We start from the raw sequence: 16,374 nt of genomic DNA on the forward strand, positions 1-16,374 counted from the left end.
AACCCCAATTGTTTATTGCTGGTATCTATATAGACAAGCAAATGAATTTTGTACATTAACCTTGTATTCTGCAACCTTGTTATAATCACTTCTTAGTTCCAAGAATTCATTTGTTGATTCTTTGGGATGTTCTCCATAGACAATCATATCATCTGTGAACAAAGACAGTTGTATTTCTTCCTTCTCCATACTTTTTATTTTCTTGTTCTATTGCATTAGCTAAAACTTCCAGTAAACATTAAATAGGAGTGATGAGAGGGACATCCTTACCTTATTCCTTGTATTAGAGTGAAAACATCTAGCTTCTCATCAGTAAATATGCTGTTAGCTATAGGTGTTTTGTAGATATTCTTTATCAAGTTGAGAAAATTTTCCTCTATCCCTACTTTGCTGACAGTATTTATCATGAGTGGATGTGAATTTTGTCAAATGTTTTTTCTGCATCTATTGATATGAATCATATAATTTTTCTTCTTTAGCCTGTTGATGCAAAGAATTATATTGATTGATTTTTGAATGTTGAACCAGTCTTGCATACTTGCAATAAATCCCACTGGGTTGTAGTATATAATTATTTTTATACATTGTTGGATTCAACTGCCAATATTTTGTTGAGGAATATTGAGCCTATGTTCATGAGAGGTTATTAGTAGCTTTCTTTTTTTGTACTGTCTTTGTCTGATTTTGGTATCACAGCAATAATACTAAAATCAGCCTCATAGAATAACTTAGGAAGTTCTCTCTTCTATTTCCTGAAAGAGACTATGCAAAATTGGTGTTAGTTCTTCTTTATTTTTTTTATTTTATTTTATTTTTTTTTAATTTTATTTTGTCGATATACATTGTAGCTGATTAATGCTCCCCATCACCAAAACCTCCCTCCCTTCTCCCTCCCCCCCTCCCCCCCAACAATGTCCTTTCTGTTTGCTTGTTGTATCAACTTCAAATAATTGTGGTTGTTATATCTTCTTCCCTCCCCCCCCCGATTTGTGTGTGTGTGTGTGTATGTGTGTGTGTGAATTTATATATTAATGTTTAGCTCCCTCCAATAAGTGAGAACACGTGGTATTTCTCTTTCTGTGCCTGACTTGTTTCACTTAATATAATTCTCTCAAGGTCCATCCATGTTGTTGCAAATCGCAGTATTTCATTCGTTTTTATAGCTGAGTAGTATTCCATTGTGTAGATGTACCACATTTTCCGTATCCACTCATCTGATGATGGGCATTTGGGCTGGTTCCAACTCTTGGCTATTGTAAAGAGTGCTGCGATGAACATTGGGGAACAGGTATACCTTCGACTTGATGATTTCCATTCCTCTGGGTATATTCCCAACAGTGGGATGGCTGGGTCGTATGGTAGATCTATTTGCAATTGTTTAAGGAACCTCCATACCATTTTCCATAGAGGCTGCACCATTTTGCAGTCCCACCAACAATGTATGAGAGTTCCTTTTTCTCCGCAGCCTCGCCAGCATTTATCGTTCATAGTCTTTTGGATTTTAGCCATCCTAACTGGGGTTAGATGGTATCTCAATGTGGTTTTGATTTGCATTTCCCGGATGCTGAGTGATGTTGAGCATTTTTTCATATGTCTGTTGGCCATTTGGATATCTTCCTTAGAGAAATGCCTACTTAGCTCTTTTGCCCATTTTTTAATTGGGTTGCTTGTTTTCTTCTTGTAAAGTTGTTTGAGTTCCTTATATATTCTGGATATTAATCCTTTGTCAGATGTATATTTTGCAAATATTTTCTCCCACTCTGTTGGTTGTCTTTTAACTCTTTTAATTGTTTCTTTTGCTGTGCAGAAGCTTTTTAGTTTGATATAATCCCATTTGTTTATTTTTCCTTTGGTTGCCCGTGCTTTTGGGGTCGTATTCATGAAGTCTGTGCCCAGTCCTATTTCCTGAAGTGTTTCCCCTATGTTTTCTTTAAGAAGTTTTATTGTCTCAGGGTGTATATTTAAATCCTTAATCCATTTTGAGTTGATTTTAGTATACGGTGAGAGGTATGGATCTAGTTTCATTCTCCTGCATATCGATATCCAGTTATCCCAACACCACTTGCTGAAGAGGCAGTCCCTTCCCCAGTGAATAGGCTTGGTGCCTTTGTCAAAGATCAGATGGCAGTAAGTGTGTGGGTTGATTTCTGGATTCTCTATTCTATTCCATTGGTCAGTGTGTCTGTTTTTATGCCAGTACCATACTGTTTTGGTTATTATAGCTTTGTAGTATAGCTTAAAGTCAGGTAGTGTTATGCCTCCAGCTTTATTTTTTTTGCTGAGCATTGCTTTGGCTATTCGTGGTCTTTTATTGTTCCATATAAATGTCTGAATAGTTTTTTCCATTTCTGAGAAAAATGTCTTTGGAATTTTGATGGGGATTGCATTGAATTTGTATATCACTTTGGGTAGTATGGACATTTTCACTATGTTGATTCTTCCAATCCAAGAGCATGGAATATCTTTCCATCTTCTTGTATCCTCTCTAATTTCTCTCAGCAGTGGTTTGTAGTTCTCATTATAGAGATTTTTCACCTCCTTGGTTAACTCAATTCCTAAGTATTTTATTTTTTTGGTGGCTATTGTAAATGGGCAGGCTTTCTTGATTTCTCCTTCTGCATGTTCACTATTGGAGAAAAGAAATGCTACTGATTTTTGTGTGTTGATTTTGTATCCTGCTACTGTGCTGAAATCATTTATCAATTCCAACAGTTTTTTTGTAGAGGTTTTAGGCTGTTCGATATATAGGATCATGTCATCTGCAAACAGGGACAGTTTGACTTCATCTTTTCCAATCTGGATGCCCTTTATTTCCTTCTCTTCTCTGATTGCTCTGGCTAGTACTTCCAACACTATGTTGAATAGGAGTGGTGAGAGTGGGCATCCTTGTCTAGTGCCTGTTCTTAAAGGAAAAGCTTTCAGCTTTTCCCCATTCAGGATGATATTGGCAGTGGGTTTGTCATATATGGCTTTAATTATGTTGAGATACTTTCCCTCTATACCTAACTTATAGAGGGTCTTTGTCATGAATGAGTGCTGAACTTTATCAAATGCTTTTTCAGCATCTATAGATATGATCATATGGTCCTTGTGTTTGAGTTTATTAATATGGTGTATTAATATGGTGTATCACATTTATTGATTTGCGTATGTTGAACCAACCTTGCATCCCTGGGATGAATCCCACTTGATCGTGATGAATAATTTTTCGTATGTGTTGCTGTATTCTGTTTGCTAGTATTTTAGTGAGGATTTTTGCATCTATATTCATCAAGGATATCGGCCTGTAGTTTTCTTTTTTGGTTATATCTTTACCTGGTTTTGGTATCAGGATGATGTTTGCTTCATAGAATGAGTTTGGGAGATTTGCGTCCGTTTCAATCTTTTGGAATAGTTTGTAAAGAATCGGTGTCAATTCCTCTTTGAATGTTTGGTAAAATTCTGCTGTGAATCCATCTGGTCCTGGGCTTTTCTTTGTTGGGAGCCTTCTGATAACAGCTTCAATCTCCTTTATTGTTATTGGTCGGTTCAAATTTTCTACGTCTTCACGGTTCAGTTTTGGGAGCTTGTGTGTGTCCAGAAATTTATCCATTTCCTCCAGATTTTCAAATTTGTTGGCGTATAGTTGTTTATAGTAGTCTCGAATGATTCCTTGTATTTCAGATGAATCAGTTGTAATATCGCCTTTTTCATTTCTAATTTTTGTTATTTGAGTCTTCTCTCTTCTTTTTTTTGTTAGCCATGCTAATGGTTTGTCAATTTTATTTATCTTTTCAAAAAACCAACTTTTTGATTCGTTGATCTTTTGAATTGTTTTTTGGTTTTCAATTTCATTCAGTTCTGCTCTGATCTTAATGATTTCTTTCCGTCTGCTAACTTTAGGATTGGATTGTTCTTGTTTTTCTAGTTCTTTAAGGTGAAGTGTTAGGTTGTTCACTTGCCATCTTTCCATTCTTCTGAAGTGAGCATTTAATGCAATAAATTTTCCCCTCAATACTGCTTTTGCAGTATCCCACAGGTTTTGGTATGATGTATCATTGTTTTCATTAGTTTCAATAAACTTTTTGATTTCCTGCTTGATTTCTTCTTGGACCCATATGTCATTAAGTAGAATGCTGTTTAATTTCCATGTGTTTGTATAGTTTCCAGAGTTTTGTTTGTTATTAATTTCTAGTTTTAATCCATTGTGGTCTGAGAAGATACATGGGATAATTCCAATTTTTTTGAATTTATTGAGACTTGATTTGTGACCTAATATGTGATCTATCCTGGAGAATGATCCATGTGCTGATGAGAAGAATGAATATTCTGAGGTTGTTGGGTGGAATGTTCTGTAGATATCTGCCAATTCCAATTGGTCTAGAGTCTTGTTTAGATCTTGTGTTTCTCTACTGATTCTTTGCCTAGATGATCTGTCTAATATTGACAGTGGAGTGTTCAGGTCCCCTGCTATTATGGTATTAGTGTCTATTTCCTTCTTTAGGTCTAATAGAGTTTGTTTTATAAATCTGGCTGCTGCAACATTGGGTGCGTACATATTTATGATTGTTATGTCTTCTTGATGGATCAGTCCTTTTATCATTAAGTAGTGTCCCTCATTGTCTCTTTTTATGGTTTTTAGTTTAAAGTCTATTTTGTCAGATATAAGAATAGCCACTCCAGCTCGTTTTTCTTTTCTGTTTGCATGGTAAATCTTTTTCCATCCTTTCACTCTTAGTCTGTGTGAATCTTTATGGGTGAGGTGGGTCTCTTGTAGGCAGCATATAGTTGGGTCCTGCTTTTTGATCCAGTCAGCCAGTCTGTGTCTTTTAATTGGGGAATTTAAGACTTTAACATTAAGAGTTGTTATTGAAAGGTGTTGATTTATTCCTAGCATTTTATTGCTTGTTTGGTTGTCTTAGGTGTCTTTTGTTCCTTGCTTTCTGATTTACTGTTTGGTTTCTTTGTTTGTTGGTTCCTTAGGTTGTAGATAGTGTTTTTGTTAGCTTGTTTTCTCTTCATGAATGCCATTTTTATTGTACTAGCGGGTTCAGATTTTTCTTAGGTTTTTATGGCAGTGGTAGTTATTTTTCAGGAACCAAACCCAGTACTCCCTTGAGGATTTCTTGTAAGGGTGGTCTTGTGGTAGTGAACTCCCGCAGTTTTTGTTTGTCTGAGAAATATAGTATTTGCCCCTCATTTCGGAAGGATAGCCTTGCAGGGTAGAGTATTCTTGGCTGGCAATCTTTGTCTTTTAGTATTTTGAAAATATCATCCCATTCCTTTCTAGCTTTTAGGGTTTGTGATGAGAAGTCTGATGTTAACCTGATTGGGGCTCCCTTATAGGTGATTTGACGCTTCTCTCTTGCAGCTTTTAAGATTCTCTCTTTGTCTCTGAGTTTTGCCAATTTGACTATGACATGTCTTGGAGAAGGCCTTTTTGGGTTGAATACGTTTGGAGATCGTTGAGCTTCCTGGATCTGAAGATTTGTGATTTTTCCTATACCTAGGAAGTTTTCTGCCACTATTTTGTTGAATATGTTTTCAATGGAATCTCCATTTTCCTCCCCTTCTGGAATACCCATGACTCGGATATTTGAGCGCTTGAGGTTGTCTGATATCTCTCTCAGATTTTCTTCCATGTCCTTGATTCTTTTTTCTTTCTTTTTGTCTGCTTGTGTTATTTCAAACAGCCCATCTTCAAGTTCAGAGGTTCTCTCTTCAACTTCGACAAGCCTGCTGGTTAAACTCTCCGTTGTGTTTTTTATTTCGCTGAATAACTTCTTCAGTTCAGCAAGTTCTGCTACATTTTTTTTCAGGACATTGATTTCCTTGTATATTTCCTCTTTCAGATCCTGTATACTTTTCCTCATTTCATCATGATGTCTAGCTGAGTTTTCTTGTATCTCATTCAGTTTCCTTAGAATTATCACTCGAAATTCCTTGTCAGTTATTTCAAGGGCTTCTTGTTCTATAGGATCTAGTGTATGAGATTTATTAACTTTTGGTGGTGTACTTTCTTGATTTTTTGTATTTCTGGTGTCTTTTTTTTGGTGTTTATTCATTGTGGCAGGGGGTTTCACAGTCCACCGGTTTGAGACTAATGACTAACTAGGATGTTGCTGTGGTTGCCAATTTGGTATGGCTCCCGCCGTGACTGCTCAGTTGGCCTCTAGTGTCTTGTGTGTGTGGTTGCCTCAGGTCTTGGGCTTCTCCGGGGATCCACCTTTCTGGTCAGCTTGTACTCTGCTGGGCTGGTGGATCACGTACCACAGGGTGTGTGATCTCTGTTGAGCTTTCACTTCCTGTACAGGACTTCTCCCCGTTCCGTGTGCTCTGGCCCAGGCTGTTAGATCGTGCAGTGGCGACCCCACCGGGTGTGTGGTTTCTGTCGAGTCTCCGCCTCCCTGGCCGCACGTCTCCCCCCTCTGTGCACACTGTGCTGGGCTGGGGTGTGTCTTCTGCACCCCTCGTCTATCAGCTGGGCCTTCAAGACCCTGCTCAGCACCGCCTCGCCCAGGAAGTCTACCAGGTTTCTGCTAGGCACAGACGACCGGTCTCTCTGGGTGCCTTTGTAGCACTGTGTAGATCTTTCTCGGGTCTTGTTCACCTTTGTATCCCCCCGGTATAAACCGAGTCTAGTGCCCGCCTGCAGCCTGCTCTCCGGCAGGTTCAAGCGGACCTGGGAACTCTCCTACCACACTATTCCCAACCAGAAATTCGTTAGGCTTTTTTCCAAACTGGTGGTCGCAGAGATGGTATCTGCCTCCCAGTAACAGGAAGTTTACCGGGGCCGGAGTCCAGGGTGTGGTGGAGTGACAGTCGGCCCGCCCGTACTTCCTAGCCCTCCCAACACTGGTCGGGACGCCCCACACCCCCAGCCCCACCAGAGAACCGCGGAGGGAGTGGGAGAGGAGGCCGGCCCGCAGGGTCCGGAAAGCCCCGCGCCAGGCCAAGCAAATGGGCTCAGTGATGGCCGAGCAGGGCGGAGCTGCCCGCACCTGGGAAAATGGAGGCAGCACCGGGGCAGTGAGTGGCCTGGTGGTGCAGGCAGGAGCCGCATGGGCATCCACCCCCCGAACAGAGCTGTGCCAGGGATCACTCACAGTGCTGTGCCAGGTCGGGCGCTCGCTCTGTCTCTGGTTTGTTGCCTTCCGTGTTCTCGGCGCTGCCGCCTCGGGCTGTTCAGTCGCGGCGCCGCTCAGGCGCTCCCAGGAATCTTCTTTAATGCCGGCCTGAAACCTCGAATCCTGAATAGGGCAGCTGGCCGCCTTCAGTGCGGCCCCAGCCTCCGGGATCCTGGCTGCATCCACAGCAGCCCTGGCGCCGTGTTCCCTGTTTCAAGACTCGCTTTTGCAGCTAAGAATCAGTTCTTTTCCTGCTCCACACTTCAAAGCTGTTGCCTGTAAATGAGGCAGCCTCTCCTGCCGGGGGCAAAGTGGCGTTGAGCCCCCACGACCGGCCAGCAGCAGCAGTCCTCCCTTAAGAGATGGCCAGAGGAAGGTCCACAAGTTTCCCGGCTGCCTGAGGCCCAGTGGCCACCTTTTCCACCTCAGCTACTCCGCGCCAGCCGCCGCAGCCGCCGCCATCTTGTAGTTCTTCTTTAAATGTTTGGTAGAATTCTCCAGTGAAACCATCTGGGCCGGAAGATTTCTTTTTGCAAAGCTTTTAAATTATGAATTCAATTTCTATAATAGTTATTGAAGTACTCGATTATGTATTTCATCGTGGTTGAGTTGTGGGAGAATCACTTTTGATAGCTAATTTAGATGTTAATGTTTCCCATATTTAGTCAACAAATGACTATAGCAACATTTGCAGAAAAGTTATTAACTTAAGTCTGGTGCCCTGACATTATATATACAAAGTCCACCAGCAGTTTATAGGCAAATACTAATGCAAAAACAGAAGTAGAAGTCATTAAGATGTAAAAGAAAAAAGAAAAAAAAAAAACGGAAAAGACAGAATGCATGTGATAAGAGCAGAGCATCCAGCAGGTGGTATTTGGGGAAGCTGTGTCAATCAGTGACAAGAAAGCTGTCACTGATGGCTATTATTGTGCAACACCAAAATTATCTTGAGTTCGATTTTACATAGTTAAGCCTAGTATAAGAATGTAGGAGAGATCACATGTGTATATTTGCCACTGTCCCTCAAATGGATGACCGCGAGAAGGGAACAAGGTCAATGGAAATTTTGCCTACTATTTTTGGAAGGCATTCAGAGTGTTTGGGACATTCCAGCTCACAACAATGAAACTAGTCAACCAGACAGATAGGATTTCAGAGTTAGAGCTTATCCCAGTTCAAGAGTGTGTGAAATCAGATTAACAACACATACTCTTAATCTAATCCAGGTATGGCCGAAGTCATATTCCACTACAGAGAATTACTTTGTAATCTCAGTGAAAGGCAAACCCCTCTAAATCCCGCAGAAAACTTGCAGACTCAGTACTAGTCAAATCTCATTATTCCCACACCAAAGGACTATGCAATTCTCGAATTGTTCTGGAATTTTATAATACTGAAGATATTTGAAATAAACAGGTTGCTATAGTTGAAATGTCCCTGCCAAAAGCCATGTTGAAATTTAATTGCCAATGTAACAGTATTAAGAGGCGAGGCCTTTAAGAGGTGATTAGCTTGTGAGGGTGGAACCCTCATTGGATTAATGCCATTATTGAGGGAGTGGGTTAGTTATCTTGGGAGTAGGCTCCTGATAAAAGAATAAGTTCAGCCCCCATCTGCTCTCTGTCTTGTGTGCTCAATCACAGTGTGATGCTGTCTGCCATGGGAGGACCTTCATCAGATACTGCAGAAAGCATTTCATCATGATTGAGTGTGCTCTTGGACTTCCCAGCCTCCAGAACCATGAACCAAATAAACTTCTGTTCTTTATAAATTACCCAGTCTGTGGTATTTTGTTACAGCAGCAGAAAACAGACTAAGACATAGACTGTACACCTGGACATGGAAATCTTCTTTCTTAATGACATTTTTGTCTTAATGGGATTTGTTAACATGTAATAACAGTACAAAATATAAGAATAAGAGCAACATGTTTCAGACCACTTTTGTGTATGTGTAGTTCATTGAAAACATATGTTTTATAACTGGTTATTTGTAACTTGAGTTGGCAACTCCAACAAGAGGATGAAGCTATTAAAGAAGGAATAGCAGTTTAAGATAGAAAGCTAGAAACATTGATAGACAATCTGACCAACATTGAGAATGACTATTAAACACCAAGCATGCTAGAAATGCAGAGGACATACAGTTAATTAAGGTATTGTTCTTATTCTCAAGAGACTTGCTCTTTTCTAGAAGGAGGCTATTAGAAAATGTCTAAATAGTTTCTCACTCGTGTTGACAGTAAGGTTCCAATGTAAATACAGTTTTCTTAAAATAAATAGGTTCAACATGTAAAAAAAAAAGTCTATTCATTTCCTTTCCTTATTTTTTAATCGGACTTTATTTTACTATTGAGTTGTTTGAGTTCTTCATATATTCTGGATATTAATCCTTTGTCAGATGCATAGTTTGCAAATATTTAAATATTTTCCCCTATTCTTCAGGTTGTCTTTTTACTCTGTTGATTGTTTGCTGTGCTGAAGCTGTTTAGTTTGAAATCATTCCACTGTTCCTTATTTGTAAGGAGATTATTTATTACTCATTTTTGACTTGTCACATAAAATTTAATAAAGAAAAAAATGTAAAAATAGATCTGTGCTCAAAATATTTTTAAAAATAGTAAAATATCTTAATAACAATGCATTTAGATTTTTACTTTACATATCACTTGCATTATATTTAATTTCTTATTTTTTCATATTTTCTACATACAGAAAATAATCTTCTCTTGAAATGATAATTTGTATTTTTGTTCTCTATTAAAGTATATTTTGAAAATATAATATTGGCAATTGGGTATTGAAAAAATAAAAGCCTAGCTTTAGCTTTTGAATGTGATTCCTTACAAATTATTAAGAATATTATTTTTATTTAACAAATATTTGTCTTGAAGATATGAATTTAAGTAAAAACCCTTTTGTCTTATAAAACAGGTCAAAAATAAAAAAATTTAAAAAAGAAAATATCTAATTCACCTCATATTCTTTTGTGAAGGGAAGAAAAGCCACCAAATAAATTTTGCTCTATGATGGTCATAACTTTTTGAACTCTAGACACTGGAGGTCAGAAGGTTATTAAATATTGGGGCCGGCCCGTGGCTTACTCGGGAGAGTGTGGTGCTGATAACACCAAGGCTACGAGTTCGGATCCTATTTAGGGATGGCTGGTTAGCTCACTGGGTGAGCATGGTGCTGACAACGCCAAGTCAAGGGTTAAGATCCCCTTACCGGTCATCTTTAAAATAAAAAAATAAAAAAATAAAAAGAATCCACCCAACCTGTTATAAAAAAAAAAATAAAAAATTATTTAATCCAATGCCCACATTTAATAGACAGAGAAATCCAGAAAAACAAAAGAATTTATCTAAGACTACAGACTAGGACTGGAACCCAAATTTCCTGAACTGTGATCAAATACTCTTTACTCTGTATCACACTATCTCTCTAAGAGTCCAATAGATTTTTCTCATTCCAAGTTCTTCCCATAGTCAAGCTGTACCTAATCATGTCAATTAGATTCAGATGAAAAAAGCTCATGCTCTGTTCTCCCTCTACACTCTCATCTTCAAAAATTCTATTTCATTGTTTCAATTCAACAGATAATTTTAAAAATTATTAAGGACTTACCATGGCTTAGGCAGTAGAGAGATACCACACCAAGTAAGATATATTCCCTGCCTCAGAGGAATTTACTGTAAATATAAACATATATTATGGTATTCTTATACAGCAAATTTATACAGTCATGTGCCATATAACGACATTTCAGTCAACTATGGACCTCATATATGACAGTGGTCTTATAAGATTTTAATGCCATATTTTTACTGTCCCTTTTCTATGTTTAGATATGTTTACACACAAAAATACCTTTCTGTTACAATTGCCTACAGTATTTTCAGGATACTAAAATGCCATATAGGTTTGCAGCCTAGGAACCACCGGCTATCCCATATGGCCTAGGTGCATAGCAGTCTATACCATCTAGGTTTGTGTAAGTACACTCTGTGATGTTTGCAGAGGGACAAAATGGCCTAATGACACATTTCTCAGAATGTATTCCCAGTGTTAAGCAACATATAATTGTATATGTGAAATTCATCTTCACCACCTAATTAAGTTTTCTAATGGAAATCTCCTTTCTAGGTCAATGACTCCCTAATTCTCAGTGTAAAAATCTTGAAGCTCTTTTAGCTACTCTAGCATGAAAGTTAGAGTATCTGGTTTTTAATCATCGCTCTACCATTAACCAATTAGTTTTGAAACTTTAGAGTTTGAAACAAGTCCTAACTCTCTGAGCTTAATCTCCTCAATCAGTAAAATGAGAGAACAACAATCCTCTGTGAGTCTCCTTCCTTTTCAAATTCAATTAAATCCAAGGTGCTAGGTACAATCAAATTTTTATTCATATTTCTCAGATCTCTCTTTCCTTTTCTATGTTCATCATAGCCAAGTCCTTCCAGCTCTTCTGTGTATAGGTGACTTATTGAAAGTAATTTTAAGCAAGGTTTAGTCTGGAGGTATCTAGGTTAGACTGGAGGTTGGAAAACTAATTTAAAAACATGTTAGAATAAAGATCAATCTCATGCTAAAAGCCTGTTATTCAAGTTCCTCCCAAAACAGGCTTCAGTTGGCCTTTCTGCTTTTATTTCCAACTTCTTATTTTGTCTATTCTAGCTGCTATAAAAAAATACCAAGATCTGGGTGGCTTATAAACAACAGAAATGTATTTCTCAGTTTTGGAGGCTGGGAAGTCCAAGATCAGGGTGCCAGCATGGTTGACTTCTGGCGAGGGTCTTCTTCCAGGGTGCAGACTACATACTTCTGACAGTGTCCTCATCAAGGTGGAAGAGATGAACAAAATCCCTTCAGTCTATTTCACAAAGGCATTAATTCCATTCATGAGGGCTGCACCCTCACGACCTAATCACATCCCAAAAGGTCCCTTCTAATACCATCATATTCATGATTAGGTTTCAACATGTAACTTTAGGAGGACACAAACATTCAGACCATAGCACCCCTCAACACATAGCCTTTCCAACCACCCCTTCAAGTCTCTGATGATGTTCCTATCCTTCCTATATGAAAAGTTTTACCTTTCTTATAAATTTAGGAAATTTCTTAAATTTTGTAAATTTAGTCTTTTAAAGACTGTTTTCTTCCATTGAGTCAGTATTTTTTTCTCTTAATTATTATACAAATATTTAAAGTGTAAACCATAACCCTCTTTCCCAACTCCCTCTCATGAATATTGTAAGCATAAAATAGACGATATGTAAAAACTCTCAACCAACATTAATGGAAGAATACGTATAAAGGTGGTGTAAAGAGTATAACTTATATCTTTATAATTTCTTCTTAATTCCTTTGCAAATTAAAACAACTAGTTGCTGATCTTTTTGGTAGAGAATTAATATGTATTTCTAAATTATTGTAGAATATTTAACAAGTAGAATATTAAAAATATTTTCTTTGCTGCAGGCAACTTCTAACATATGAAGATGTCTGGACAAAAGTATATAAACCAATTATTATATATATATAATATAGGCAGATATTCAAACAAGTAGTGAGCAATGTTATATAAATGCTGGCAGAGTAACTTAGTCCATCATTAATACTTTCTGAAGGCTCAATTTATACTTAAGTCATGAAACAATCAGTGCCAATTGATCGAATGTCAATATTAGACTTAATGATAGTAGAGAAACATTTGGGGAAAACTTAAAATTTTATTTTCTCTCTTTCAGATTCTCTTACTGCCGCTTGAACTCTAATTTGAATACCTTCTCCAGAAAAAGGCCACAATTAGAGGAGTAAAAGGGTTTCATGTGGCAGGAGTAAGTCGCACTGTCATATCCCATCAATCCTCTAAGCACCTACTCTCAGGGAACATTCACTGCACTATCTCGTGCCAACTCCAAAAGAGATTTTCCCAAGAAATAAATTTCAGGCAATTTTAATTCCCATCACTACTGTCCATTTGTCATAACTGAAAAAAATCCATTATGTTACAAAAAGATTCTGTTATCCAGTATTTGTTAATTATGATTGAGACCAGAAACATACCCAGTTTCAAAGAAAACAATTGAAGGGAACATCTGAAAGTAATTTCCCCCCATTCTTTGTTGTTCTGCTACTCACGGCAAATCTTCTAAACTGGAGGCTTCATGTCTTGGATCCAATAGATCATAACCACATTCATTGTAGATTTCCAAATAGGAAATGCGTGTTGTATATATTTTGCTGCTGTCCTGATTGGAAAAGGGAAAGACATTATTTAATGGCTATAAGTAATGATTCAGCTTAGAGGAAGATGAACACATTTATTACTACAGTTTCCTCACAGTTTCTCTCCTTTTCTCTTTCACTTTATATGGTTTACATTTTCAGTTCGTGACACTTTCAAGTTGCCAGTTGCCATATGCATGAAGCTTTTTTTTCAATCAATGGCCACCACCCATGATTACAAGCAACTTCGGTCTGTTATTTTTTATTGGTTCCACATTATACAGAAAAAGTCAATATATACTTATAACAAGCCAACTTGGTTGCAGAAATACATAACACACCACTTTACTTTCCAGACCCCCCAAAAAGTTACTAAGAAAATAAAACTTACATTCTGTGAATAATCTATTCATAAAAGAACACAGATCATTACTTAAGTTTAAAAACTTCAGTTGCAAGATCATTTCCATCTTTAATCATAATTTTAAAATTTTTTTCTAATATTCTAAATTTTCTGAGGACATACATACATAACAATGAAAATGAGTTCCAGGGGACAGAAAATAGTCTAGATCAGTCAGGTAAGCGTGGACATTAACATTTCAGTGCCTATACCTCACTCGTAGGGTTAATTTTCCTGGCCTCAGTGAGAAGAATCAGAGACATTCAACTATTAGTTCAGGAAGATAGTTGGCTTCCTGATTGATTCTCAATAATATCCAATTGAATAAATATAATAAAATCCATTTAACAGATGTTGTTCTAGGGGAGAGAGAACCAAGTTACAGAGATAGGGGAGAGAATAGTGGCCTGCAAATTAAAAGCTGGACTCCTACTCCAACTAGCTGGGAGCCCCTACCATGTCAGGCCTCTGTTTTCACACTTTAATGAGTGAGGCAGTTGGATAATGAATTCCTACATGTTCTACAGTTTAAAATTAACATGATCATCAGTCCTAAAATGGCTCAAACTATGCAAATAAAGATACAATCATCTCATAAAAACAAAATACATGAAAAATTAAGGCAACTCTCAGTCAGCACATGACTATAATAAAAACACTCAAGCTACAACTGAAATTGCATGTTCTGGTGTTCTGTGAAGGCGACAACATGAACTGAATCTGTACTAAGCAAATCGCTCTCAACCAATTGCTGGAAATGCTGCTGATGCGAGTGACTTTAACGGGTACCCTGACAAAGGGCCTATTGAATACATTAGTATCCTAGTTTAGTAAAGGCACCATTGCAACATAATTCTTTGGATTGTAGCTTGGCTTAACACAGGTATCAGAGACTTTAAACACTAACAGACTCTGTGTGGCCATTAGTTAATCCAGGGCTTCCTAAAGTATTCCATGAAATACTCCTGAGTAAAAGTGTTTCATGGTAACTCTCTGCCCCCTCTCTGGAAGATTCTCAGAGCATGTTAAAAGCCCTGGGAGATCCTTCAGCACCATTCTGAGATCCTTTTGAGATCAATATATTTCTACAACTTATCTGAACATATCTAAAATATCCCAGAGATTATGATTTGAGATTTTAGCATACAGTTCTGAGATCTTCTTACGACTGGACAGAACTGGGTTCAAGTATTGATCTGCCATTTACAACTGTGTGATCCCACATCCTTACTATTGTTTCACCATGAAAATGGGGATAATAACCCTGTTCTTGCAGAAATGGGTGACAGAGAAGTAAGGTTCTATATTTAAGATCTCACCAAAAATGAGAGGCTTGTAACAGGCACCAACAAATCATTGTTGCTGCTCCTGCTGCTATGGTTATTGCTGTTACTATTGTTTTTTATTATTATTTCTAAAAACTTCCAAATGGAGAATTAAGTGTGTGAATATAAAAGGAAAGGAAAAGAAAAGCAAAAATAATAGCCAACTTTTATGTTCCTCTGCAGTGGAGAAACTCTCTTCTTCCAGAAATAAGCATAAATCATAAAAAGGCAGGAAAATGACAAGTCCACTGCCCTGAGACGATAGGGATAATGCCTTAGACTTATCCAGCTTCTGCATTTTCTGAACTTTTATTGGAGTACAAACTTAAAATTCACTAAGTTATGTGGCAAGCTACCTTTCCTTATTACTTCTCTTTGGTGTTTAGGATTGCCAGACTGTAATATAACACACATGTTTCCTGCAGATGGCCTTCTTTCCTGCCCCCAAACAAGCTTGAACCTCACAATACTCAAAAATAATGAGCAGTGATTTCTAAAATAAGTGGACTCAATTTTCATCTCTTAAAAATTGGTGAGAATGTGCTCCCATCACACTCACAGGCATTTCAGGATCCAGTATACACTGGGCTCTTAGTTTATCTTAAAATAAAGACTTTGTACAGGTCAAATGTTTCCTTTAAGAATTCTAGAGAGTCCCATGTGGCCCTCTAAGGCAATTAGTTGGGGACCTCTGAGTACCAGTCTTCATTTTTCATCTATAATGTGGATAAACATCACAGTGTACTTCAATCTGCCTGACTTATTTTACCACAGTTCAGTTTGATTATAATGAGTGTGTTGTGCTCCATTCTGGAAATCTGTCCATTACAAAGAGCTGCCCTGCCTATAAATTGTCTATGGGCTCTCTGCAAGTCTAGGAAGTTATTTAAGATCAATCAGAATGAAATGGGGTTTAGACTATTGTCAATGACAAACGGATCTAAAACAATGAACCTAACAGATGTTAAGTACTTGGGAGACATTCAGACTTTTAGAGCTGTTCTTTTGTAACCATAGATGAAATTTTGAAAGTGGCAAAAAATATTTTTCTTTTTAAAATTTTTTATTTAAGTATAAATGATTGCACATATTTGTGGGGTACAAAGTTGACTATCAATAGTTGTGTACAATATGTGATGGTCAGAATTTGTGTATTCTTTTGAACTTAATCAGGGCAATTGGCTTCATTTGTGCTGAGAGTTTCAAAGGGTTCTCTGAAATTGGTTAGTAATCATTTGGCCACATGCATCTAAATGGATATTAATGACTGTGCTAATAACTATCATGTACTGAGCATGTACTGT

General features: G+C 37.6%; 1 protein-coding gene across 5 annotated transcripts in view; it reads right to left on the bottom strand.

Moving 5' to 3' along the window:
* The window catches only part of LOC134378048 (kinesin-like protein KIF6), a 336,082-nt gene that overhangs the window by 289,999 nt on the left and 29,709 nt on the right, over positions 1–16,374 (bottom strand). For 3 of the 5 annotated variants that reach the window (XM_063096970.1, XM_063096968.1, XM_063096969.1), the window contains exon 3: positions 13,256–13,360. In XM_063096970.1, coding sequence (XP_062953040.1) covers positions 13,256–13,360 — 105 coding nt within the window. Of the gene's footprint in view, positions 1–13,255; positions 13,366–16,374 lie in introns of those variants that run through there. The other 2 variants (XM_063096971.1, XM_063096972.1) reach the window with 2 other exon arrangements.

The sequence above is a fragment of the Cynocephalus volans genome, chromosome 5, assembly GCF_027409185.1.
Source record: "Cynocephalus volans isolate mCynVol1 chromosome 5, mCynVol1.pri, whole genome shotgun sequence".
NCBI classification, from domain to species: domain Eukaryota; kingdom Metazoa; phylum Chordata; class Mammalia; order Dermoptera; family Cynocephalidae; genus Cynocephalus; species Cynocephalus volans.